Source organism: Balaenoptera ricei, chromosome 11 (assembly GCF_028023285.1).
Source record: "Balaenoptera ricei isolate mBalRic1 chromosome 11, mBalRic1.hap2, whole genome shotgun sequence".
Lineage (NCBI taxonomy): Eukaryota > Metazoa > Chordata > Mammalia > Artiodactyla > Balaenopteridae > Balaenoptera > Balaenoptera ricei.
Window position 1 is genome coordinate 2,388,437 of NC_082649.1, and position 27,955 is coordinate 2,416,391.

Here is a 27,955-nt window from a genome sequence, read left to right on the forward strand (position 1 = left end):
ACAGTGAACACTGCAGTGTTTCCTACAAACAACAGAAGTCATCCAAATGACATAGAGCATATTCTGTTAGCAACCTACGATACTTAAGAGCTCTTCATATCTTTTTTTTTTTTTTTTTTTTTTTGGCTGCGTTGGGTCTTCGTTGCTGTGCGCGGGCTTTCTCTAGTTGCAGCAAGCGGGGGCTACTCTTTGTTGAGGTGCTCAGGCTTCTCACTGCAGTGGCTTCTCTTGTTGCGGAGCACGGGCTCTAGGCGTGTGGGCTTCAGTAGTTGTGGCACATGGGGTCAGTAGTTGTGCCTTGTGGGCTTAGTTGCTCCGCAGCATGTGGGATCTTCCCGGACCAGGGCTCGAACCCGTGTCCCCTGCATTGGCAGGCGGATTCTTAACCACTGTGCCACCAGGGAAGTCCCCAGTGACTTCCTTTTTTTTTCAAACTGGAAACTACCTTTCACATTCAGATGCTTGGACTCATAGCACCTTCATACCCTTGAAGCCCCACTAGGTAGCAGAGCTGGAAAACCCCAAACTCTATCTGTTAGACATTTATTGCACTGAGTACTGTATCAGGTCACAAAGGAGTTGAGGAATAAAACACGGTCCTTTCCCTTCTTGCCATTCAGATCAATGGGAAAGAGAGATTGTGTCTCAGTGTAGGGTGGCGGCTCTGATCGGCACGTACACAGCGTGATGGAAACAGAAGGACGGAGCCAGCGATGATGTTGTGGGGCTTGGGACAGATTCACGGGGGTGTCAGGGGAGCTGGGTCTTGGGGGAGGGGTGATTGTCCAGGTGGAGAGAGGAGGAGGAACCGACCAGGCAGGGTCACTCCCGGGAGTGTGTGAAAGAGCTCCCGGGAGGTGCTTTCGGGGTGGGGTACAGGGTGTGGGCCGGGGAGTGGCCAAGGTGAGGCCAAGTAGGGTTGAAAGGGTCAGGCTGGGCTGGGCTGGACTGGGAAGAGCCCCAAGGCCGTCCTGACGAACTGGGGTCTTATCTGTCAAGCAATGAGGAACCGTTGTAGGATTCTAGCTGAAGGAGTAACATGACTCATTCTTTTATTCACTCATTCGTTTCCTTCCCTCCCTCCCTTTTCGCCTTTCTGACTCTAGCACTGCCCTTGGGTTGGATTGGACGCAGAGCAAGGAGTGGCAGGGCCAGTTAGGAGCGGCCCTCAGGGACCAGAGCCCAGGCAGGTGGGCCTCAATCCACCAGCGGTAATGCTGGCGAGGCCGGGGCTGATGAGGGGGCAGAAATCGCAGGATCTGATGACCAGGTGGACCGCGGGGAGGGACCAGGGGAAGAGTGGAGTTCCAGGGGCCTTTTACTCTTCTAGCTCGGATAATTGGATACAAGGTGATATAATTACCTGAGAGAATACGAGGAGAGGGGAGGGTCAGATGAAGAATTGGTTTGAGTCAGAAGGGGCTCATGGTGCATGGGAAGCGTTAGATGGAGGTGTCCAGGAGACGGATAGGAACAGACTCGGGTACGGGACGAAGGCGCTGGAAGCCATGCGTGGGTTGCGCTGGCCCACAGCCAGGAAGATGGAGGGAGAGGACGCGAAGAAGCTAGACTGTGGGAAGCAGGGCCGGTAGGTGGCATCAGCTCCTGGTCCTGGAGGAAGCAAAGAGTGAGGACGGGAAGAGGCCGCTTCTCGCTGCAGGTCAACGGTCCCCTCAGTGACAGTGAGACAAACTGCAGAGTGCGTGGGATCCGGGCCCGGAGAGGCGTGGCGGTAGCTCTTTGGGAGAGGGAGAGAGTGCTGGCCAGAGCTGCTGGTAAGCTGGAAGGAAGGTGTGTGTTTTAAGGACGGAACAGAGCTGAGCACATCATTTGCTTTCCGAATAGCGACAATCAGAAACAACCATAAAATACTAGGAACTTAGGAAATTGACATAAAGGAAACTCTAAACTGAAAAATGATTGTTTTGTCAAGAGTACAATAGTCAAGCAAAGCAACTCTGCTTATTTCTAGCTTGATAAGTATTTGTGTTATTTTAGCTCTTCCATCTAATGGCTCAGATGAAATTTGCACTTTCCAGCCTGACACGTTAACCCAGCACCTGAAGGACAGGTGCCCAGAGGTGAGGCTCTGTAAGGCTTAGAGGGGGCTCATCTATGCTGTGAATGACCTGAAACCTGGAAGATGTTCTTCAGAATCTGGATTTCAGTCATTTTACTTTATTCAATTATTTTGCAATTATACTGTCACTTAAAATCTGAGTTAAATTAAGAGAATCTTGTTACTTGAGTTTTTTTAATATTCCTGATCATAAAATTTTAAGATATAGTTAAGTAACTGAATAGAGGTTTCTCTTGCTCGCTCACTCTCTCACTTTTTCTCTCTCTCTTTTTTCTCATCTGGTCGGGAATCACCTGGGCGATCCATTTCTCAATGCAATGCAGAGCGAGATGAACAGAACCTGCTGTCTGGGCGAGGGTATGCGAGGGTGCAGCTGACTCTGGCAGCCTTGCCCTGAGAACTGCCTCCTCAAATGCCACATTAGAAGACCTAGTGGCTTGACCAGAGCAGTCCTGATGGGGCCCTGTGGCGACGAAGCTGCTAAAACTAAACAAGCAAACAAACAAAAACTGTGGCGAGCAGGGCTCAGCTGTCCCGAGGCCACTTTCAGCCAGTCTGTGCTGCCTGGGGGGCACCAAGACCCCCCAGCTGCTGCCCCCCTGGCACGGGGGCTGGAATGGGACCTGCTTTACAGAGCAGTGGCCTTGGAGACCCAGGAGGGTGCCTTCTCGGCCAGGCTTAGTGCTCGGGGAGTGGGATGCCCTTGAAGACTCACTGGGTTTCCCACAAAGGGCAGGGGGTTTGATTCCAAAATGCAGGCTTGGGTACGTTGACCTGAAGCAAATAGATGGCCAGGTATTCTCCAGCTAAGATGAGTTTATTCAGGATCAGCAGAGAATTGCAATTCAGGGGCTCAACCACGGCAGCCACGTGCAAGTGCCCACACGGCAAAGGAAGGAGATACTTTTATAGGCGGGACAAGGGAGGGGGCGGGCTTAGTAAACAGAGCCCCAGCCTTTCATTGGCTGAGTCCTGGCGGGAAAGAATGGGAGTCTTTCTTCTGTTGAGCTGGGCTGTCAGTGCAGGGGTGAGAGCTCCCCCTGCTGGTCTCCCGACTCTGTTTAACAGGTTTCCGTTCATTAATGTTTTACAGCTGTCACAGGACAAACGCCAAAAGGGACATGAGATATGCATTTTCATTATTCCTGCGCGGGGAGGGTGGTCAGAACATTGTCCTTCTTTTTAAACAAAGCAAGTGGTTCCAGCGTATTCTAGACTCCCATCCACCCCGAGGTAGAGAAGCTCAGCCCCTCATCAGGAAGGAAGAAGGGCAAGGGTCGAGGGAGGGGCTCCATCATCCCCTCACTCTGCCGCCTTCCCCTCCCCCACCCCAACTCCCTCCAGCACACATGCTTCCTCTCTCTTCCCAGGGCCATCCCACCTCCCAGGCGATGTGAGACCTGCACGAGGACCCTGGGGCGCTCTCCTCTTGTGGGCTGTCTGAGCAACACCACGGCCAAGTCCTGGGGTCATCTACGGTGTTATTCTTGACGAACTTGATGTTTGCGCATCACCTTTAATAACTTTATTACCTGAACCACCCAGCATTCATGAAATGGCAACCGTGACACACTAGCTGGTGCTGTGACTGTTTCATTCATTCCACAAACTTTTATTGAGCACCTACTCTATAGACCAGGAGTTACAGTAGGGTCAGGTGACATCATGGTAGGAGACACGCACGGTCCCTGGCCTCAGGATACCGGATAGATATTGTGAGATAATAGAAGAAATGTGTGTGGGAGTCTGCACCGGCCCCCGGCATGGGGCTCCTGCGCCCTTGTAAGTTCCTAAGTGATGAGAACATTAGGAGCCTCTTTTGTTCTAATATTTGGTCTTTGACCCCAGTTCCTGACACAGAGGTCCTGAAACCCTGGTAATTTCCTGGGTGATAGGAGTGTCTTTTGTTCTAATGAGGTGACTCCGGGTGGGCTCCTGGATGAGGGCTGCTCACTGGAAAGACCTACCCGTGATTAGAAGCTTGGAATCTTCAGCCTCACCACCGCGCCTTCTCTTGAGAAGGGAGAAGATCTGAAAAATGGAATTAATAATGGATCATGCCCACGTGAGGAAGCCTCCGTACGTAAAATCCCACTAGTGTGGGGTTCAGAGAGCTTCCAGGTGGCTGAGCAGAGCCACACGGGGAGGGTGACGCACCCCAACTCCAGGGTGACAGAGGCTCCTGTTCTCGGGACCCTCCCAGACCTCGCCCTGTGCATCTCTTCATCTGGCTGTTCATCTGTGGCGTCATATCCTTTAATAAACTGATAAATGTTCGTGTTTCCCTGAATTCTTTGAGACACTCCAACAAATTAAACAAACCTGAGGAGGGGGTCGTGGGAACCTCTGATTTGTAGCCTAATCCTACAGAAGTTGTGGGTAACTTGGGGACTTGTGACCGTCCTCTGTGGGACAGGGAGCAGGCTTGTGGGACTGAGCCCTTAACCTGTGGGATCTGACACTGTCTCCAGGTACACAGTGTTAGAATTGGCTTAAATTGCAGGACACCCGGCTGGTGTCATGAGAATTGCTTGGTATGGGAAAACCTCCCACACATTTGGTGACCAGAAGGGTCAGAAGTGAGGTGCTTTGTACGAGGAATAAAGAAGAGAAACATGGGAGGGAAGAACTACGTTATTCCCTATTCGGGAAAAGACTGAACTGAGGTTTTTCCTTATACGGATATGCAAATAAATGACAGTTGATGTGGTATGTGCTGTAATGACGCTAAGCCTGAGGGGCAGGAAAGGGAGAAGCAGCTAGAAGTCTGGCTGGGGAGTTAAGAAGGGGTCCCAGAATCCATGACACTCAGCTGAGCTCTGAAGAGTGAGGATGAGCCCAGGTGACACCCAGGAGGAGAGAATTCCAAACTAGGGATGGGGAAACTCACAAAAGTGCTCATGGTTGAGGAGACAGATAACCAACTATTGCTGGACCACTAAATGTGAGGCAGTTCAGGCTGGACACCTATGAAGGGGCCTCATCTGTCAGGCCAATAAATTCGTGTTTTATCTTACAGGCTGCGGAGAGTCCCTGAAGAATTCTGAGCTGCGGGGTCACAGAAGCAGAGTTATGCATCGGGAAGACGGCTCTGCAGCAGCGGAGACAAATGGGATGCAGAGGTCGGGAGCGTCTGGGCCGCCATGCTTCAGGTGAAAGGTGGCAGGTGGTGAGCAGGGCTGTGGCCTGGGGTGAAGGGCATGGAAGGAAGAGCTGGCTCAGAAGAACTCGGGCAGGTCCTGGGGGTTGCTGGGTGGGGGTGGGGGGGGGGGAGGGGGACCTGGCATGGTTTTCAGATTGCTCACTTGGACCAGCAGATGATTGGCCGTGATATTGCTCTGAAATTGTTTTACTTTTTCCTGGAACAAATGAGGTTAGCAGAGCGTGACTATAATCTACTGTTCCTAAGGTCGGGGAAAAACACAGGCAATATACATTTGCGCTGAGGAAGAGCATGTAACATCAGCAAAATCGTCTCCACTTAAAGCCTCTTTATTTAAAAAGCCTGACATGAATTAAAAATGCACACACGTGCCTTTGGGATGATTGCTCAATATCACGGCTTATAATTGATAGGGCTTTGCTCTGAACACTTTCCTACTTCAGGTTTAACCAGAAGGAAGTAGGTATGGAAGTGAGAATGAACAAACCAGTTTCCCTGGAACATAGTTCCCACAAGGGCAGGAGAAGCAGTTTCTTTAGAGCTTAGGTGAGAAAGAGTCAAAGGGAAGATTGAGTGGAAGGCTAAAATTTTTTAAATTAATTCTACAAGCAATAGGAAGACATTCAAGCTTTTTGAGTATTGTGTGACAAAGAAAAGAAATGATTTAAAAAACATAATTACCCATGACATTTGGAATGGCCAGAATATGGGAAAGTCTATTGCCGGGAAATAAATTAATAAACTGTTACAATATATCATTACAAGGTGGTGTGGGCCTGAATTAAATTATACATAATTCTTAATTCCCCAAATTCCCCTCGCTGACTCCCCACAAACCAAATATCTCAGTTTAATGTTAACTTTTCCAAAAAAAGAAAAAGAAAAAAGAAAACCTCTCAACAAAGAAAAGTCCAGGACCAGGTAGCCCACTAGTGAATTCTAACACTGACGCTTCTCAAATTCTTCTAAAAAATTAAAGAGGAGGGAGGACTTCTGAACTCATACCCTGATATCAAAGCAAGACAAAGACATCACAAGAAAATAAAACTACAGGATAATATTCCTTATGAATACTGATGCAAAAATCCTCAACAAAATACTAGCAAATTGCATGCAACAAGATATTAAAAGGATTATACATCATGACCAAGTGGGATTTAGTCCAGGAATGCAAGGGTGGTTCAACGTAAGAAAATCTATCACTGTCATACATCATATGAATAGTATAAAGAGAAAAAAAACACATGATCATCTTGTGAAAATGAAAAAAAGAAACCTCGTTTAAAACATTTATAGTCAGTTGATTTTGATAAGGGTGCCAAGTCCATTCAATGCGGTAAAGAATATTCTCTTCCATGGAAGATGCTGGGACGACTGGATTTCCACACACAAGGATGAAGTTCTACCCTTACTTCACACCACATAAAAAAATAATTCAAAATTGATGAACAACCTAAATACAAGGCTAGAACTATACAATTGTTAGAAGAAAACATAGGAGTAAATGTTCATGACCTTGGGCTTGGCAATGAGCTCTTAGATATGACACCAAAAGCTCAAAGCAAAAACAACAAAAGAATAAATAAATTGGATTTCATCAAAATTAAACATTTTTACGTGTCAAAGGACATTATCAAGAAAGTAAACGACATTGGAACATTGCAACATATGGTCCTTGCTGTTGTTTGCTGCTGCCTGCAAAGCTGAACAATTAGAGGATACAAAGAGCTGCTCATCTCAGCATGCCTTCAATTCTCAGCTCCTTGGGAAATAGACTCCATTTTTATAGAGTTTGTGGTTTTGATTTATTTTTTTTTTTTTTAATCTTATGAAAAATGAATAACCTCCTACTTCCCTACACCTGCTTTTAGCCCTATCACTGGGGATACTTCTCTTTCATTCATTATCATAGTTAAAGGTGGGCTCTGGAGCCAGACTGCTTTGCATCTTTATTAGACTCTTTGGACCTCAGTTTTCTCATCTGTAAAATGGAAATAACAATAGGAACTGCATTATGGTGCTGCTGTTGGGATTAAGTCAGATAATCCATGTAAAGAACCTACCATACTGCTAGAACACAGTAAGTACTCTGTAAGTGCTAATGGGCATTACCCCATACCATTCTTATTTCTAATAATTACCTAGAAATATTAAGTGCTCTTTTAGCTTGTCCTTGAGTAGCAGGGAGCACTCAGTTCACATTCCCTCATCCAAGGTTCATTACTGAGTCATAAATAAAGTAGGAAGAAAAGTCATAGAACAGAATTTTGGCTTAATTATATTTGCAATTCCAGTGGTACAATCTTGAAAGTACCCTTTACTTCTAATTTTTAAGCAAACTTTCACCCATCAAACATCAGTGTGTACCATGAGAGCCTAATACCTCTAATCATACAGTTGCCAAAATGCTCTGATTGGTTTGGGGTGGAGAGAGGGAGTTTAAGGTTTGCTTGGGTCCAAGTATTACATGCAAAAGTAATTTTGAAAAGCATGTTAAATTTGCCAGTATTTGGTTGTCAACTAAATCTTAGTTAAAATATGAGAAGCTTTTGTTCTCATTTTTTTTTTTCATTTTCAAAATAGAATTTATTTCTGTAATAAAGAATTAAAATATAGCTGTGAAAGTAGAAAATAATATAATATTACATATTATATTATTAATAATATAATATTATTAATATTATAATATAATAATAACATATTATTTTCTATGTTCTCATTTTTTATTTATTTATTTATTTATTTATTTATTTTTGGCTGCGTTGGGTCTTCGTTGCTGTGCGCGGGCTTTCTCTAGTTGCGGCGAGCGGGGGCTACTCTTCGTTGCGGTGCGCGGGCGTCTCATTGCGGTGGCTTCTCTTGTTGCGGAGCACGGGCTCCAGGCACGTGGGCTCAGTAGTTGCTGCGCACGGGCTCAGTAGCTGCTGCGCACAGCCTCTAGAGTGCAGGCTCAGTAGTTGTGGCGCACGGGCTTCGTTGCTCCGCGGCACATGGGATCTTCCTGGACCAGGGCTCGAACCCATGTGCCCTGCATTGGCAGGCGGATTCTTAACCACTGCACCACCAGGGAAGCCCTGTTCTCATTTTTGATGAGTCGATTATTCATGGCATGACTGGCCATTTAACATCAAAAACCTGTTTAATCACAAAGAGCTTTTTACTTGAATCTAATCTCTAGATTACCATTTTGTTGGGACAATATCCACTTAAGACTTATTAACGCAAAAAGCCAATTCATAATATGTTGTCATTAGAATTCCAGCCACAGCTTTTGAGAAATCAAGATTGATCACTCTTGACAAGCAGCAGACCGTCCCAAAGCACCACAGGAAGTGAAAGTTCTCAGTAACCAAGGGTTTTGTAAGGAAATCAACACAATAGCTCATTTCCTAATGAAACTAGCAGGGGTCAGTGTCTTTTAGTTATGTTTGAGAAAAGCCATAAAATTGCCTCATGAGATTTCAGAGTTTGGATGATCTTCAGTTGGAGACAAAAGACACCTTGAAAACATAAAACCTCTGCTCACCCTGAAATGTCCAAAGAAACCTGAAAATATTCAGACAACCAGCATGTTCCTTGAACAAAGTCTGTGCCTCCAAACCACCTCCAAGGTCTTTTCCTTGGGAACTCAACAGCAAGGTAGAAGTAACAATAGAAAGGAACTAAGAAAAAACTCTGGTCAATTGTTTTTAGAGGAATAGGGCCAAAAAATAGTGAAAGGCAACCTACAGAATGGGAGAAAATATTTGCAAATTATATATCTGATAATATCCAGAATGTATAAAGAACTCTTATCATTCAACAACAAACAGACAAACAACCCAATTAAACTATGGGCAAAGGACTTGCATAGACATTTCATCAAAGAAGGTATACAAATGGCCAATGAGCTCAAGAAAAGATGCTCAACATCATTAGTCATCAGGGAAATGCAAAACAAAACCACAGTGAGATACCACTTCAGATGTTAGGACCGGTATAATAATAACCAAAAAAGCAACATAACAAATGTTGGTGAGAAACGTGGAGGAATCAGTGGGAATGTAAAGCGGTGGAGCCACTATGAAAACCAGTTTGGCAGTTCCTTAAAAAGTTAAACAGTTACCATATGACCCAGCAATTTCACTCCTAGGTATACACCCAAAAGATTTTTTAAAAGGGACTCAGATACTTGTGCACCAATATTTATTGCAGCATTATTCGCAATAGCCAAATGACCCAAGTGTCCATCAACATATGAAAGGATAAACAAAATGTGGTATATTCATAAAATGGAATTGTATTCAGCCATAGAAAGGAATGAAGCTCTGATACATGTTACGATATGGATGAACCTTGAAAACATTTTGCTGAGTGAAGTAAGCCACACACAAAAGGCCACCTATTGTATGATTCCACTTGTACGAAATATCTAGAATAGGCGAATTCATGGAGACAGAAAGATTATATGTTACCAGGACCTGGGTGGAGGGGGGAGTTACTGCTTAATGATTACTGAGTTTCTATTTGGGGTGATGAAGAATTTTTGGAAATACAAATAGTGATGTTGCATAACATTGTGAATGTAATTAATGCCACGGAATTGTGTACTTAAAATGGTTGAAATGGCAAATCTTATGTTATACAGATTTTACTACAATAAAAAAAATAACTATGTTATTGGGAAGAGTTTGTTTCCAAAAAGAAAGGGGATGCTGTTAGCAGAGGGAAAGAAAAGTCATTAAATAAAACCAAAAGTAACTACTTCTCTAGGAGAAAGTTCAGGCTACTTTGATTAGTCTTAAGGTAGCCCTCGATGTTAACTTTCATCTGAAACACAAACAGGGGGAGTTGGGGAGAAGAGGAAGTATACAGCTGGCTTAACTGCCCCCTTGCCTGGGATGCCTAAGCCTGTGCCTGCATTTGTTCACAGCAAGGGGAGCCCCTAGAGGCGATGCTTATTAAGCTGATGCTAAACCTATTTATCTCGTTTTAAGAGCACCACCTCCTCCTTGGACTCAGGATACAAATGCGGTTCCATCTTATTTGTTTGCAGTAAATGCCAGATTAGCAGGGAGTTCTGTTATTTCCCTTTGCCGGACGGGCTCCTACTGAATCAATCACTGGCGCTTCCACCATCCTGAAGGCCAAGGGAAGGAGGGCCGGCCAGCCGCCCTTCCCCACCGGCAACGCTCCATCCACACCTGTGATTCCTCGCGCGGCCACAAGATGGTGCTGTCGCGTGGCGGACTTGAACCAAAGCGCGGGCCCAGGTGTTCCCTGCACCTGCTGGTTTTCAGAGGCGATGTCGCATCTTGGTCTCTCTTAGAGCTCAGCGCTTTCATTCCCACACCAAGGACTGGCCGGCTCCCGGGCTGGTTCCAGCACCTGCTGCTCCGCAGTTACCGGGTCCTCCCACGGGATCCACACCACCCGGAGGTCTGGCTGTTTTCCTTATAGGTCCTCGTAGCACAAAAGACGTGCACACACCCCTCCCGCGGGACGACAGCGTCACTCGCCCTCCCTGTAAGGAAGTCTGCCTTCAGTTATTTCAGAGCGCCTACACCTACCTTTCTTAGTTGCACTCATTTACTTTCTGTGACACGAAGATGATATAAGGACGTCATCTCAGTGAGTCTCACAAGAAAGGGGGGAGAACAACCGAATTTCATCTTTGAGGACATTCTAATACATTCGGAAATGCCTCTACAACGTTTCCCTCGGATAAAGGTCATTCTAAAATGAAAACGTCCCCCAGGACCTCCTGGGCTCACAGGACAAGGTGGCCTGTCTCCTGCTGGCACGAGAGCATGTCACAGCGAGGCCATGTCCTCACTTCTGAACCCAAGGAAAACATCAGCCGCAGACAGACCCTGACGCTGGTGTGCAAACAGCAGCTGCAGTTATTTTCATTAGGCACATTACACAAGCGGGGAAAACCTCCCTTCTGCTCTATAGGGCCATCCCAGGACACCGGAAATCAAGGCAGAGCGTTTGGGGAGGGTCCTCGGGTGGGTCGCAGTGGCAGGTGGGCTACCAAATGAGGTGTTACAAGCCAGAAAGTGCTGGAAAAAGGGAAAAGGAGAAAATTAGCCCAAACTGCTCACCAGCACCCCTCGCCCACACATCCACAGGCTACGGTTCAGTACCTCTCTGCCTTCTAGGGGATCTCCTTGGCCTTGAACCTTCATCCTATGTGCTCTTTACCCAGCCTCCCCAATAAAAACATCTGGCCAAACCACAGTACTACGTCACCACTAGGATGCGGTCACACACCGAACATTCCCATCACCACAAGGTCCCTCTTATAATCACACCCGCCTCCCAAACCCTGGCAACCACTTATCTGTTCTCCGTTTCTAGAATTTCTCATCTCAAAAATGTTACATAAATGGAATCGTACAGGACGGACCATTTTGGGATTGGCATTTTTCGTTCAGCATAATTCTCTGCAGACTCGCACAGGCTGCTGGGTGCATCGATAGTTCATCCTTTTTATCGTTGAGCGTTATGCCGCGACCTTCAATCGTTACCCTGGACACCCGCCTGGGGGTGGAGGAGACGTGAGGCGAGGGCAGGGGCGCCCCCATCTTCCCAGCACTACAATCCCTCCAGCCGCCACCGCGCGGAGCCACCGGGCCCCGCTCGGCCACGAGGGCCCGGGCTGGCGCGGAGCGAAGAGCGCGCGGGGCGGGGCTTAGGGCGGGGCGGGGCGCCGAGTGCGGGGAGAGGTCGAGACTGGTCGAGCTCGGGGGCGGGGCGGGGCGGGGCGGGGCTGCGCTCTGGGGCGGGGCGGGGGCGGGGCCGGGTCTAGGGAGAGGCGGGGCGGTGTTCGTGGTTGGGGGAGTGGGCGTGGCCAGGACTGCGCTCGGGGCGGGGCCCCGCTGGCTGACTCCCCGCGTCCGCCCCGCAAAGCGCGTCAGCGCGCCGACGTTTGCGAGTGCGTGGCCCGCGGGGCCAGAACGTGGTGTGGACGTCGGACGTTCTTGTGGAGGGAGTCCGCGTCTTGCCCTCGTTCTGGGCGCGCGCTGGCTGCGGTGAGTGTCGTCGCACGCGGGGGGCGGGCTTGGGGACCCTTCCCAGGGCGAGGGTGTCCGCGGGTTCCCACTTCCCGCGTGCCCGAGGCTCCTCTTCTGCAAGTACGAGGCTGGGGCACCGGGTGAGCAGGCCCTTCGCTGCCCTCAGCCGCTGCCCTCCGCCCTGGACTCGGGCTGCGCTGACCCCAGCTGCAGACGGGAAGAGGGCAGCCCGGGGTCAGCGAGTGGGCGTCGCGGTGACCCGGCCTGGGCCCGCGGGCCGCCGAGTTCCGGCTCGACCTCTGCCCCGCGTACCGTCCGGTCTGTACCAGGCCCTGGAACTCAGCTTCTTTAACTTTAGTCCCTGAGATTCTCAGCCAGAGAAATTCGAAAAGAGAAACGTGTACTCGGTGTATGCTTCTTGCAGGGCTATGTGTAGTTATAGGGGGGATGGAAAGAACCCAAGTGTAGGAAGAGAGAAACGGTCGCGGAGATTAGGACGAAGTAATGTACATCAAACTATCAGCCCATTTGATATGATATATAGAGTTTAACCACCACATGGCTCTTTTTTCCTGTTGACCTGGTAAGTGTATAATTTCCGAGGAAGGGGTAGGTACCCTTGCTGTGCAGGGGCAGTAGGTAGGGGAGGTCAGTGGGGGAAGTGTTGGGCAAGTAGCCGACTTCTTGGGCCTCAGTTTCTTATTCTGTACAACTAGGAGAATTTACCACAGCGGGAGTCAGAAACTCCGTGGTCTCCAGTGGCCTGGCGGGTGATGTAAATAGGTAAACTGGGCCCAGCAAAGCAAGAGGGGAATGCATGCCCTACTGTAGGCATTAAAATTAAATGGTTTTTAAGCAAACCAAAATGTCTTTGGGCCCTGACCCTAGGGATCGCAGGACGAGGTGTCCCTGAATCTGGAGTGACACTGATGACCTGTCCGAGGTGATCAGGTCCCATCACTCTCCTGCATAACGTGCTCCAACAGCTTTCTGTTAGGCTCAGGATAAAGTCTTTGCCCCTGTGCTGCAGACCCACCCATCTCTTGGACTGAATCTCCCACCATCCAGCGCTCTGTTTTAACCCCAGGTGCATGAAGCAGGCGTCCTTGAACACCTGGCCGCTCCCACTGCCTGCCTTACCCTCGCTCTTCCCTCTGCCTGAACCTGTCTGTGGCTGTACCTCGACCTCCCCACCACTCTCCCCCCGTCCCTCAGTGTTTGTTTTCTCTTCTAGATTGTTGGGGTCACCGAGGAGAGTGATTGCGCCTGAGAGCCCAGGGCCCACCACTCCCAGTCCTTCCGTGCCCAGGGTTAACCGCAGACCCTCCTCTTGGCAGCGTCCAGAGAGAAAAATACCCATCTTCCTAGAATATGGCAGGTGACTATTAGCCATGGGGGAGTTAAGCTTTTTTAAAATAAAATTTTAGTTAGAAATTGAATACCTTGTTATGAAAACTCCAGACAGCACTGAAGCGTATAAAACTTGTTTATAATGTGCACTGCTGTCTGGAATTCTCTCATTTTGTGTTTTCTTACTGGTCTTATTGTCCATTTCAGCCCCATCAAAATCTAATGCTCATGCTGTCTTTGCTTTGTCTCCAGCCTCTGGGATGACCACCAGGACATAGTAGGTGCTCAATAAATAGATGCTGAGTGAATGAGCCCCAAGAGTCACGATGGTTAAAGATTCAGCACGACTCACACACATCCCATTCTGTGACATCTTTTTTTTTTCAACAAAAGATGAAAATCCTTTCATTTCAGAACATAAACATTCACGTTATTTTACACATTGCGTCATCCGTTAGGGTTTCTCAGCCTCAGCACTGCTGACCTTTGGGGCTAGATAGCCCTGTGTTTTGGGACCTGTCTGTACTTGTAGGATGTTTAGCAGCAGCCTTGGGCTCTGTCTCCTGTATGCCAGCCGTGCCTCCCTCTGGAAGTGACAGCCAGAAACGTCTCCAGACCTCGTGAAATATCCCCTGGGAGGCAGCGCTCTCCCCAGTTCATGTGTATCCTTTTTCCTATTAAGCCCCCAAGTAGAGTTCCTTTATAACAAATGAGTCTGAGGGGTTAAAATAAAACTGTTAATCATTAATTTCACTTGTGGGGTTCAACCTTTACACTCAGCTGAATGCCCCAAAGCTGTTTGCTTCCAACTGATGTTTATATTTTCTCCTTAAGGGCCTAAACAGAATAATATAAATCAAGAGTTTAAACATTTTGGTCTCAGATGTTCCCAGGGAAGATTTAAACAAATCCCCACAGCTGCCTTCTGGAAGAAATCGGTACCTAACCTCACAGAATCTTCTGAACGAGGACAGTACTGCTTCAGAGGCTGTTGGTGTTAATGACACAGCCAGGCCCTGTAACGCTGGTCTTCTTAGAGCCTCTTGCCCTTGGCCTCGCCCCCAAAAGCGGGACTTGATGCAGGCCCTGCCTCTCCCGTGGGACTAGGGATCTGATTTTTGATGTCTTAAGTGTCAGTTTTTGGTGGAGGGGAAGGAAGCAGAGCTGTGTGTCAGTGGCTGATGCCTTCCGACAAAGGGTTAGCACAAAAGATTAGTCACGGTAGTTTCTTACGATATTAGGCAACACGGCTAAAACTTACGGAGGATAAAACAGATTGGGCTTTTAAGGAACTCAGTTGTGTTACTCTTGAGGAATTGTAACTTTACTCGTGTGTTTGTGTGTTAGTAAACTCAAGTAATGATGAACTATGACATAATTAGATTTTTTAAAAAATGCTCATTGTTTTAAAACTGTCACCCATAAAAAGGGTTGGTCTTTCTTACTTAGCTTCAACCACGGTGATGCACCTACGTGTTTCATTGTCATTTTAGTCCTTGTTGAATTTTGACAAAGAGGAATTATTCTTCAAGAGAAATGGTTTCTTGTCCGGATTTAGGTAAGAAAGTGCTCATCGTCTACGCGCACCAAGAGCCCAGGTCTTTCAACGGGTCCTTGAAGGACGTGGCGGTGGCTGAACTGAGCCGGCAGGGCTGCACCATCACCGTTTCTGATCTCTATGCCATGGACTTTGAGCCGAGGGCCACAAGGAAAGATATCACCGGTGAGTCATGGAATAAATGCTCTGGTTTTTTAAACTTTCTTCTTTGTGTGTGTCTTTTTACTGAGGTATAATTGACATAACGTTGTATTCGTTTCAGGTGTATAACATAAGGATGCGATGTTGGTATACATTGCAAAATGATGACAAGTCCAGTTAACATTCGTCACCGCACATAGTTTCACTTTTTTCCCCTCTTGATGAGAACTTTCAAGATCCACTCTTTCAAATGTGCAGCAGTCTTAACTGTAGTCACCATGCTGTGTGTGACATCCCCGTGACTTAGTCATTTATAACTGAAAGTTTGTTCTTCCGGCCCTCTTTACCTGTATTACCCACCCCCTCCAGCCCCTGCCCCTGCCCCAGGCAGCGACCAATCTGTTTTCTGTATTCATGAGCTCAGTTATTTTTTTGTTTTGTTTTTTAAGATTCCGCATATAAGTGAGATCATACAGTATTTGTCTTTTTCTGCCTGCCTTATTTCACTTAGCATGATACCCTCCAAGTCCATCCACGTTGCTGCAAATGGCAAGGTTTCTTTCTTTGTGGCTGAATGATATTCCATTGTGTTTATATATCACCTTTTCTTCATCCATTGATGGGCATTTCGGTTGTTTTCATATTTTGGCTGTTGTGAATAATGCTTCAGTGAACATAGGGGTGCAGATATCTTTTTGAGTTACTGTGTTCCTTTTCTCTGGGTAAATACCCAGAAGTGGGATTGCTGGGTAGTAGCTCTATTCTTAATTTTGGGGAGGAAACCTCCACACTGTTCTCCATAGTGGCTGCACTTTACATTCTCACCAGCAGTGCACGAGGGTCCCCTCTTCTCCACGTCGTCACCTGCACTTGTTGTCTCTTGTCTTTTTGATGATGGCCGTTCTGACCGGTGTGAAGTGATATCTCACTGTGGTTTTGATTTGCATCCCTGATGATTAGTGATGTTGAGCATCTTTTCACATGCCTGTTGGCCATCTATGTGTTTTCTTCGGAAAGATGTCTGTTCAGATCCTCTGCCCATTTTTAAATCAGATTGTTTGGGGGATTTTGCCTTCTTTGTAATTTTTTTAAAAAGTTTGAAAACAAAAAAAGTTTGAAAACAAAGCTTATCATTGCACATGATGGAGAGTTCTCAAGTCAAAAAGGTGTCAGTGCAAGTTCTTTCCCCCGTCCCCAGCCACCCGGTTTCTCTGCCCCCAAGGAAACCAGTGTCACCCGTTACCTGTGCATCTTTCTGGAGTGAGTCTGCGCTATCTCTTGATGTACCTAAAGCAATTAAGGGCATAGCCTCCATTTTCCCTCCGCTCTTTAAAAAATGGGAACATATTACATATGTTGTTTTGCATGTTGCTTTTTTTCTGCTGCGAAGTCCCCCATTGTATGGAGGAGCCATGGTTTAAGTAGCTGTCACTAATGGGCATTTTTGGTTGTTTCTCACTTTTGCTGTGATAACAGAGCTGCAGTGTGCAGTCGTGGCCATATGTGTTTTCCTGTCTGTGCAGGTATATCTAGGATGGAGTTGCTGATCAGAGGGAATGTGCGTTTTGAATTTTCGTAGATAATATCAAATTGCTTTCTGTAGGTGCTGTGCCAGTTTACTCCCAGCAGTGTTTGCAAGTGCTCATTTCCTCATTTTACCAATTTTTTGATAATTGCCAATCTGACAGGTGGAAAAATGGTCCCTGAGTACACAGTTTTGTATATGAATTGTAAATATATTTTTACCTATTTTTTTTTCAGTCCACATTACTGTGGTGGCTTTTTTCGTGCAGAATGTCATTTACTTGTGCTTAGTTGGCTTTTGACCTGTGTGTTCTGTGTCGTGAAAAGTCTAAGCTTATTTTTTAAAGGTGTTATAGTTTCTTCTGGTATTTGACAGGCTCCACTTTTTAGAGTTAAGTACGTTCTCTATTCAGAGTTTACTTTGGTGTATGATGTGAGGTGTGGGTCGTTTCTCCCAAGTACTTACCCAGCTCTCTCATCACCATTTGTTACATGATCCAGCTATTTGCCCCAATTTAAAATGCCACCTTCATTGTGATCTGAATTCCCACATATGTTTTATTCTCTTCTAAACTTTGTATTCTGGTTTTGTTTTCCTATCCATGACTCAGTACCACATGGCTTTAATTATTTTGGCAAATAATTTATTTAATATCTGATAGAGTTAGGTCACCCTCATTTGTCTTATTTTCTATTTTTTTTCTGACTAGTTTTACTTTTCCATAAAATCTTTTGAATTAGCTTTCCAGATTGTCGACTGAAAAAAAAATGCACAACATGAGAGTTGTGAGTTAAGTTTCATTTGGGGCAAAATGAGGACTCTAGCCCAGGAGACAACCTCTCAGAGAGCTCTGAGGAACTGCTCCGAAGAGGTGAGGGGGGGAAGTCAGGATATGTGTGATTTTGGTGAAGCGGGTACGTGCAGTTGAGCACACAGTTTGGCAGAAGGTTGCTGCTGGTCACGAGGAGCACATGTCTCCATTAGTGATGGTAGTGCTTTTCTAGATACGAAGAGGTGCAAGAATTGGGCTCATAAAATCTTCTCCTGGAAAGATCTAAATCTCTGAAGGCCTGTTCTGCCAGTTTTTCCGGGAGCACAGGGCGCCTCATTCCTGATCTCCACCCTGAACTCCTTTCAGGGCGTGTTGAAGGTCAGCGGTCACAGCAGTTTGTGACTTAATCCTTGTAGAGGCAGATGGCAAGTGCCAGCCTTTGGGTGGCAAAATTCAAAAGGTAACAGATGATCTTTTTATTGAGGTCCCATTAAGTTTACAGATGACTCAGCCTCGTAAAGTTCTTTCTGTCCCAGTGACAGGCGTGGCTCCTCATTTGCTCATGTGCTCTTGCAACCTTCCAGGTCTGTTTACGAGTTTTCTTCATGCAGCTCTCACATAGTTCTTACTAACTGGGTTTTGTTCCTCTGTGTCAGCAGTCCCCAGCCTTTATGGCACCAGGGATGGGTTTCGTGGAAGACAGTTTCTCCATGGACTGGGGCGAGGGATGGCTCAGGCGGTAATGCGAGCGATGGGGAGCGGCTGTAAATGCAGAGGAAGCGTCTCTCGCTGGCCCGCCGCTCACCTCCTGCTGTGCGGCCCGGTTCCTAACAGGCCGAGGACGGGTACCAGTCTGCGGCCAGGGGGTGGGGTCCCCTGCTCTGTAGGGAGAGGACTAATCTGTGTGTGCATGTATGTGGCTGCTACTAATTTTCCTACTGTTTGTAGTTTTCAGCCGATTCTCTGGGGCTTTCCTGATATACAGTCAGATCACCTGCAAATAATGATAATTTCACCTGTGGTTTTCCAGGAATTTTAATTTTAAATTAATTACCTTTAATTTCCTTCTGTTTGCTGTTGGGTTAACAAGATCCCCAGATTTAGTATTCAGTGCTGATGGTAATAGCTGACATCCTTGTCTCTTCTTGTCTTCCCTTCTTTTTTTTAAAATTTATTTATTTTATTGATTTATTTTTTTTGGCTGCGTTGGATCTTTGTTGCTGCGCGTGGGCTTTCTCTAGTTGCGGCGAGCGGGGGCTACTGTTGGTTGCGGTGCGCAGGCTTCTCACTGCGGTGGCTTCTCTTGTTGCAGAGCACGGGCTCTAGGCGTGCAGGCTTCTGTAGTTGCAGTGCGCAGGCTCAGTAGTTGTGGCTCGCAGGCTCTAGAGCGCAGGGTCAGTAGTTGTGGTGCACGGGCTTACTTGCTCCGTGGCATTTGGGATCTTCCCGGACCAGGGCTCGAACCCGTGTTCCCTGCATTGGCAGGCGGATTCTCAACCACTGTGCCACCAGGGAAGCCCTTCCCTTTTTTTAAAAAAACAATATTTATTTATTTATTTATTTTGGCCGCGCGGGGTCTTAGTTGCGGCATGTGGGATCTAATTCCCTGACCAGGGATCGAACCCAGGCCCCCTGCATTGGGAGCATGGAGTCTTGCCCACTGGACCACCGGGGAGGTCCCTGTCTATTCCCTTTTAATAAACCAAATAATTCTTTTCACTGAGCCAATAGCAAAGCAGGGACTGGGGAGATAGAGAGTATCATGTGGAGGAGCCACTGGTTTTCAGTGAATCAAGTGACACAAGCTCTTTGTATAAAGTATCTTAAATGTGGTGAACAGGTGGGCAGAGGGTGAAAACAGCAAGCCCCTTCACACGCCCTCCTGGTCCTGCCTGGCCCCCAGGGACAAGCAGGCCGAACTTTGTGGTGTGGATCGTTGTAGATCTTACTCCAAATATCAGCAAAGTGCATATCTGTGTAGAGCTTAGGAACTCTGTAGATACAGATGTAAGTGGGGATTTGCTTTATTCACTAGAGCTTTTGGGAGTCTTTTTAATGACGGCGTGGCACTTCATGGTACCTGCTATAACTTACCAGTTGCCCTGTTGACTTAGGCTTCCTCTGTCTCCAGCTTTCATTTCAAGCTGTGAGTCAGTATGTTTCCATGGCTCTGGATTCCCTGTCTTACTAAGAAAGTCCTCTCCATACCCTCACTTATAAAAATATTCCCGTTTTCCCATGACATTTGGATACCTTTGCTTTGATACTTACTTTTTAATTTTATCTAGAACATACGTGGCCCATGCACATTTTATTGTCCGTGTACCATTATCAGAAGCACCCAGGGTCCTCTGTGGGCTCCACACCCGGTGGGCGGCAGCCTGCCTGAGACACGGGCTCTCCTGCTCAGGGTCTCTGGTCGGTACAGAACCTCATGCACAGAAGGGTCCCAAAAGGTGCTTTGAATGAAAATGAACCCCGGGGAGGCTGAGGGAGGAAGCAGAGCCCTGGCACGTTCTCAGCTGTGGCTGCTGAAGGGCTGGCCTCTCCTTGGGCTCCTCTGCAGGCCGCGTGCTGCAGGGGCGGCACCTGGGCCTCCCGTCGTCCCCTCTGCTGCCATGTGGGACCCGTGGCCTTGAGCTCGGCCCTCGGCCTCCACCTCCTCTCTGGTCGGTCGGAATTAGCCAGCCTGTCGGGTTGTTACGAACATAGCAAGGTGATGCTGCAGAGCCTGGCGTGGTACTTGGGGATCCTCAGCCACGGGCGACTGTTGTTAACACTGATCAGCGCGGCTGGGTGAAGCATGCTGCTTGAGGAGAACCCACTGAAGGCCTAGGTCAAAGTGTTAACTTGGCTGTCAGCCTAGTTATCGAGGGTTAGGGTCAGGGTCAGGGTCAGGGTCAGGTGCTGCAGGTTCCAGCCCGACCCCTCCCCCCCGCTGCTGCTGCCTGAGCCCCTCCCCTACCAGGCCTTCTCCTGAATCGCTGAGGCCACAGTGAGCTTTTCCAGAGCTGAATTGGAGCATTCACTATATACGTGGGGAGCAGCCCCCTGTGTGCAGGAGAAGCTTAAGCCCCTCGGCCGGGCTCACAAGCCCTGGTCCATTCCTGCAGTCACATCACCTGCGGGCCTCCCGGCCTCTCACCGCAGGTTCTCGGCTGTGCTCCCAGTGGCCCACTCCTGGGCTGGCCAAGTTTCCCCGTCTGCGTCTTCTGCCCAGAAGGTCCCCCGCTTCTCCAGGCTGCCTGAAACTCCTACTCCGTCATCAGAACCCTGTTCACCGACTCATCCCCAGGGTGCGCTCCTAACCCGCCGCCGCAGAGCTGGCTGCAGCACTTGTTGCACACGCAGAGTGAGACCCCCTGCTTCTAGGCTGTGGGGTGTGAGGCCCGTCTGCCGTAACGTTACACCGAGCTGGCTGGGTGGTCGTGTTCTGTGTGTTATCGTGTGGTTACTCATCCACCTCTCCTACTGGACTTTGAGTCCCTTAGGGGAAGGTAAGGACGTAGCTTCCTCTCTTTGCGTCCACAGTCTGAGCCCAGGGCCTGGCGCGTGCTCAGGTCTCCGTGACTGCCCGGTGGCCTGCTGGGGGTGGGGAGGGACGTCCAGGCGGCAGTGGCGCTGGTGGGATTGGCGGGATGGGCCGCGGCTGCCCCCTGGGCGAGAACCCCTGTCCTGTTCTTCCAGGTGCCCTCTCCAGCCCCGACTTCTTCAGCTACGGTGTGGAAGCGTACGAGGCCTGCAAGAAGAGGTCTCTGACCAGCGACATAATCGCGGAGCAGAAAAAGGTTCAGGAGGCCGACCTAGTGATGTTTCAGGTTTGTTTCCCCTCGGATTATGGTAACGAGTTTGGTTTGTCCTGTGTGCAGAGTCTTTCCCGGTACTGAGTTCACGCTCCTGGCGGTGGTGCTACGATCTGCGCGCTTACTTCTGTCTCGTTGGGTCCGGAGACCCAGGGAGCCCATGCCCCCCGTTCAGATCCTGACCCCCACGTAAACAGCAGGGACTTCCCTTTAGCCTGTGGTCCCGAAACGTCCGACCCTGCAGAAGGTTCTGCCTTCGTTCTCTGGTCCCCAGCCCGGGAGGTGCGGGGCTGCGTGGAAACCAGGTTTGTCTGCGTGGGTGTTTGTCAGCGTGCTTTGGGCCAGATGCAGCTGCTGCCTTAAGTATCCCGGTCGTCAGGAGGAGGATCATCTCCCCCAAGCCCCGTGGGCGGCCTCACCCCCCTACCCTCGCCCGGTGCTCACTCACCTTTGTCCCAGGCAGGCTTCACTGCACGAGAGCTGCCCAGGACGCCACGTCCACGGCCAGCCAGGCGGGCGTCATGGCCGCAGAGTAAATGTACTTTTGGGGAATCGTTGGGTGGATAGAAATCCAAGTCAGGCCAGGAGAGAAGGGGATTTATCGTAAGGGCCCTGATCGCTTGGGTCCCCGGAACCCGAGGACAGGCCGTGGCGGGCTTCAGGGCCGTGGCACGGGGTGTGGGTGTCTGCTCCCTTCCCCATGGCAGCTGCTCCTCTCCAATCTGGCTGCTCTGCCTCTGCCCCACACCACTAGATCCAGCCTCCCAGGAAGGGATCTCCTGGGTCCACATCGTCTCTGTTTTCCAACCTGCTGAGGGGCGGGGTGGGGGCGGGAGAACAGGACCACCCTTGCGGTGGGCGCAGAGCCGGTTTCCAGACACAGCGCAGAAACGCCCCATAGACTACACCTGTGCATGCGGAAGCGGCAGCCCTGCGTCTGCCCGCCCCGCTTCCCCGCGACCTTGACTCCGGGTCTGGTCCAAGTGCGGACCTTCTTCCATCCTCCTTACACCTGAGTGCCCGCGGTTTACCACCGGCACGCTGGTAGTCACGCAGGGCCATGCAGCCGTGTGACGATGGCCCAGCAGTCCGGCCCCTGGTCCGAGCAGAACCCCACGCAGCTCTGTCTCCCCTCCGCTGCGGGCTCCCGGCTGAGCACACGGAGCCCGAGGCTCCCTCCTCCCCCTCCTCCCCCTCCTCCCCTTCCTCCTCCCCTGTAACTGGAAGGTGAACACCAGCCAAGGCCTGTTCCCTCTGTGCGAGTCTTTCTTTATTCCTGCCTCTTTTCACCTGTCTTCTCCCCATCCCCACCCCTTTTCCCCATACTCTGCCCAGAGCCTCTGCATGTATGTTTATTTTTTTTTGCTCAACACTAATAAAAATGTCATTCACCACGACCACTGCTACTGTGACCATAGCTCACCACTCACTGAGCATTTACCCTGTTCTGGGCACTGTGATGTGTTATTGACACTCACCACAGTGCTGTGAGTGATTTGCAAATCAGGCTATGGAGGCCCAGAGAGGTTAAGTAACTTGCCAACGCCACACAGCAGTAGGTTGTGGAGCTGGGATTTCAGTGCCAAGTCCTGAGTTAGATTTATAGTGAAAGTACGTGAAACACGGGCTTCCTTCTAGCTTTGGTAACAGGTTATTGCGTGTGTTCATCTCTTTTCATTGACGATATTGTTGGATATGGTGTTAGGGCTTCTGTGGGGACCGGAGTGGACTCCAGGGAGACGGTGCTGCTGGTGTGTGGAATCTGAGGAGCAGACTTCTCAGAACCTACCCCAGCCCGACTCCCAGATGCGTGTCTCACCCCCGGGCGGGGAAACGGGCAGACTCTTTCCCACACCCTCGCTCTGGCCCCGTGGCTGGGGCTCAGCACCTCCCGGCCCGCTCAGTCAGCGGCAAGCAGTCGGGGACCGTCACGGGGGACGCAGCGCCAGCTGTGACAGCGACCAGCACGCTGTCGGCCCTGCCCGCCCCGCCGGCCGTCACCGCCACACCGCGCGCCTCAGAGAAGGGGGAGAAGCCTCCCCGTCGTGTTGCGGACACCTGCCTGCCGGGCCCGGGGAGGAGGCTTCCCCGAACGCCAGGCAGGGAGCGCGGAAGCGGCCCCAGCGCTCCCTGCCTGCCCCTCCCGCAGTTCCCGCTGTACTGGTTCAGCGTGCCGGCCGTCCTCAAGGGCTGGATGGACAGGGTGCTGTGCCAGGGCTTCGCCTTCGACCTCCCGGGCTTCTACGACGACGGCCTCCTCAAGGTACGGCCCGGTGAGGGGCGGCGTCCATCGGGGCTGGAGGGGGCGCCTCAGCAAGTCACTCCCGGTTTGCATCTTTTAACCAAGCACTGAGCGCCAGCTGTGCCTAAGGCCCCGTGTGGTTACATGGGCGAGAAAGCCTCGTTCCCGAGGCCGTGGGCTTTTCTTCCAGCAAGGGATACAGAGCGTCCACGCCCGTCTGCGTGCTCAGCCAGGGAGGCCTGGGCTGGCCTGGGGGCGGCTGCCGGGGGGCACCTGCTCCACGATGCGGGCTCATAGCTGGCCACGCGCCAGGTCACCTCTGAGCGTCACGTAACCGCCTTGAAAACAGGATAACGTCTCGCCCCCAGGGAAGAGGTAGCGGGGAACCTGGCAGATGCACGGGACGCGGTAGCTATGGATTTCCTACTAAAACAAATGACGTTTTAAATTCTGAGATCCTCAGAAAATAAGTGCATATAAAGAAAACACTGAGTCATGAGATCCGTCTTGGACCGTGAAAAGATGCCACCCTTTGCTGAGTGGCCCCAGGAGCCGGGCACCGCGGGCGGTACCATTTGCCCTCCCAGCCGCTCTGAGGTCTGGCCTCGGCCTCATCCACTCCTCCCCTGCGTCCCTGAAGCCTGCTCTCCAGCAGCGCCGGGGCCTGGCAGCTCTGTGTGCGCCCCATCCGTTCCTCTGGTTGTCCCCTGCTCTCTGCATTCGATGTAGCTGTCACCTGCAGCTGAGCTGGACGGAGATGGGAATGTGTGTCTTTCCATCGGGGAAGGGTGCAGGGGAGCTGGCCTCGGGTTTTCCCTCCCGGTCAGTATACACCTCTGGGCTGGAGTCGCAGTGGCCTTTGCTGCGCTGTCCTCTGGGGCCCCACCAGGGCGTGTGCTGTGTCCTCCGCAGGGTAAACTGGCCATCCTGTCCTTAACCACGGGCGGCACGGCCGACATGTACTGGAAAACTGGAGCCAGCGGAGACTTCCGATACTTCCTGTGGCCCCTCCAGGTACGCCACACCCCTCCCTGCCCCGCAGCTCCCCTGGTACAAAGGAGGTGTGACACAGGCCTGAAGGCCAGACCGTTGTGACTTCCCTGGGTACAGGAAGTGGCAGCCTCTGCCCTCTTTAATGATTTACTTGGCAGCACTGGAAAGGCTGGCCGATGAGGAAAACACGTGTTATCAGGACAGCTTCTGCCGTCGTTTGGGCAGAGGCCAGGCCAAACCTAGTTGGCTGGTGTGCTCTGGGGTACACAGGAGCCCCACGGTGGCCCGTGTGTGTCATGACTCGGGAGGGTAGAGCCATCCGCACTCTGGCTCTGCTTCCTGAGGCAGGATCGCCCGGAACCCTGGCAAGAGGCTCCCCGGCCCGCATCCGACAGCCTCGGGAGTGGGCACGTCTCCGTGGAGCCGGGACTGGGCGCCTCGCCAGAGCCCACCCCCCTCCAGGAGCCCAGGACTCGGCTCCGGGCCGCGCTCCCAGGCGGACGCCGGGCTGCCTCTGCGCCCTGGGCCCGGGCTAGGCGAGGACGGCGGTCAGCGGAAGCGCCCTGGTGAGGGGCAGAGCCGAGGAAGGGAACTGGGGGCCCTGGGTCAGCCCCCATGTCCCATAGGGAACTCCTGGGAGACCCAGCGACCTGCGTGGAAGCTGCCCATCTAGGCTGTTAGGGATGTGTGTTGAGCTCGGAAGAGATCACGTAGTTAAGGGTTTGTGAGCTTTAAAGATGCAGGCGGTGGTGTGGGTCCCGGCCTCCCACCCACCTGATGGGGCAGGCCTGGACAGGGTGTGGGTTTAGGGAAGGACTGCAGGCGGAGGACAGTGATATTTCTAGAAAAACGATCTCTGAAAGGAGACGGGGTAGTCATCCCGTGCAGTGCTGCTCAGCTGCGGAAGCCCGAGCTCCCTCTGCAGAGGCCGCGGGGCCGCTTAGGTGCCGTGAGCCAGGCTTAAATTCCTGCTTTTAAAAAATCTTCACCTTTTTTTCAGTTTGCAGAAGTACATATCATAGAAAAAAATGAGATTATAAAATATAAAAATAGTCCCCTTAATTCCTCCCTTAAAAGTAATCACTTTCAATGATTTGATGTATTTCTTTACAGCCCATATATATACTTTTAAATATATACTTTTAATGATTAGGCTTATCATGTTTATCTTTTTACATAAACAGTGTGCCACAAATACTGCTTCACGTTTCTTCTTGCTGTTTACATTTAATGCATATCTTGAACAGCCTTCCATGGTGGCACATTGTAGCTAAAATAACCTCATTCTAGAATATTCCATCGCATGACTTGCCATAATTTGCCTAACCAGTCAAAACCGTAAACTTTAGTGTCTGACTCAACAGCAGAGATTAAAGATTAATGTCAGTTATCAGAGTAGAATTTGGAACTTGCCGCTGCCCAGCACTTTTCTCCTCCCTGGTAGCGGCCGTGTCCTGAGGTTCTGAGGCATTTCCGTTGTTTTCGGTTAACTGGTAGCATGAAAGGTGTTCTGTCCCCTTTGGTGACTGGACGGATGGCGTGTGCAGGGCGGCTTCTCATCGCTCTCCTTTCTTTGCGGCTGTAGCACGGCACGCTGCACTTCTGTGGATTTAAAGTCCTTGCCCCTCATATCAGTTTTGCTCCTGAATTTGCATCAGAAGAAGAAAGAAGGGGGATGGTGGCCTCCTGGGCGCAGAGGCTGAAGACCATCTGGAAGGAGGAGCCCATCCCCTGCTGGCCCCCCTGGTACTTCGGGCAGTGACCTCGGGGCCGTGCTGGGAGGTGCTGGTGTGTGTAATAAACGACGGCACAACAGAGCAGCAGGTGTGTGGGGTGATGTGACTGTGTCTCCAGGGTCCTGTAGACCGACTCGCGGCTCCCGTCACCCGCTGCTTGTCCCGAATTCTCTCCTGACACATGTCCGTATTCTCCCAGGCTTTCTTTTCATTTGTAATATTTTTCCATCTCCCTGTCTTCAGCCTTTGCGGGTAGTGGTGTTTTTCTGTAGTTCTCCTGGCTTGGAACTGGATTTGTTAGGTTTGGTTTTGTTTTATGCCATAACTCAACTTGAATTTCTGTTTTCATAGAAAAGTGAAGTCTGTTCACAGCTCGTGTTTGAGTGCTCTGTTTGGACTTACTTCTTCCATCTTTTTTTTTTACTCGCATCCTGACTGTGAAGTTTTAATTGAGCAGCCACTTAACGTATTTTCACAATCCCTGCGTGCCCGTTACAACGAGGTTTCCAAGCAGTAGTGAGAAGGCATCCTGTCAGTTTGTGCGAGCTCGGGGAACGTGACTGACGGTAACCTCAAGGTGTGGGCACGTGTAGGTGGAGTGTCTCCCCCAAAGCAGGTTTGAGGAATTAGATCCCTTCCCCCACCCCCTCCCCCCATCGTCACGGTCATCGTCACTGCCCAGGACAGAGCAGCTGCCTGGGGTCAGGGCCCTTCTGCTCAGTATCCCAGCCCCGCTCCCATCAGACTGACCCAGCTTCCCGCTGGATCCCCCTCATCACACACCTTTCACCTTCCTCTCCCCCTCCCCCGCCCCTCCACCCCCCAGCATCTTCAGACCCTTTTCTGTCCTCATTTTCTTTCTCCTCTTTTTCACCTGATGCATCACCAGATAGTATTTGTTTTGTTTTTAATATTTACTTTTGGTTGCACCGGGTCTTAGTTGCAGCTTGCAGCCTCCTTAGTTGTGACCTGCGAACTCTTAGTTGCGGCGTGTGGGATCTAGTTCCGTGACCAGGGATCGAACCTGGGCTCCCTGCTTTGGGAGCATGGAGTCGTGTCCACTGTGCCACCAGGGAAGTCGCCACCAGATAGTATTTCATGTGCATCTTCTTCCTTTTCATCTGAACCTTCCCTCACTCAGAGCTGTTATCCTCAAATCAGCATCTGATCTTTCAGGGTCATTTTTTTCTGACTCTTTTTTGACACCATTTTCTTCAAACTTTTTCAGAACAGTCCTCAGATTCTCTTTCTTCCATCTTCCTCAGACCCTTTTTGGGGCCGTCCTCCTCAGATTCCTTCTCAGGGTCACCTCCAGACTTCTTTCATAATCTTTTCTGAGACTCTCCTTTTTAGGTTCCCTCGAGACCATTCTCTTCAGACTTTTGGAACTGCCTTCTTCAGACTCTCTTGGGCCCTGTTCTTTTTCAGAAGCATCGTCTTCAAAATCTCTCCCGTCCTCTGTTCTTTCACATGTGTTTGATGTAAAGGTCCTTTAAATGCCATGTTTGTTGCAGCCCCTTGAGCCTTCTTCATCCCATATGTGCTGGGACGCTCAGGAAAGCCCGTACATACTGGACCCTGCGCTTTGAAGCAA

General features: G+C 50.0%; 1 protein-coding gene across 2 annotated transcripts; it reads left to right on the forward strand.

Moving 5' to 3' along the window:
* The first annotated feature begins 12,119 nt into the window (after positions 1-12,119).
* Positions 12,120-26,442, forward strand: NQO2 (N-ribosyldihydronicotinamide:quinone dehydrogenase 2). Of its 2 annotated transcripts, none has more exons than XM_059937801.1 (7): positions 12,120-12,259; positions 13,476-13,619; positions 15,150-15,314; positions 21,275-21,405; positions 23,096-23,653; positions 24,545-24,646; positions 26,211-26,442. In XM_059937801.1, the coding sequence occupies exons 2-7, from the start codon at positions 13,613-13,615 to the stop codon at positions 26,385-26,387; spliced, it is 1,140 nt and encodes a 379-aa protein (XP_059793784.1). In that variant the 5' UTR covers positions 12,120-12,259; positions 13,476-13,612; the 3' UTR covers positions 26,388-26,442. The 2 variants fall into 2 exon arrangements, with proteins under 2 accessions (XP_059793784.1, XP_059793785.1); XM_059937802.1 differs by having other exon boundaries at positions 12,128-12,259; positions 23,540-23,653.
* The last annotated feature ends 1,513 nt before the right edge of the window (positions 26,443-27,955 follow it).

Bases quoted from the DNA above. Each gene is read 5' to 3' on its own strand.
- NQO2 (XM_059937801.1), top strand. The intron at 15,315-21,274 runs GTGAGTCATGGA...CTGTTCTTCCAG, and splicing joins CACAAGGAAAGATATCACCG to GTGCCCTCTCCAGCCCCGAC. The intron at 24,647-26,210 runs GTACGCCACACC...TTGCGGCTGTAG, and splicing joins ACTTCCTGTGGCCCCTCCAG to CACGGCACGCTGCACTTCTG.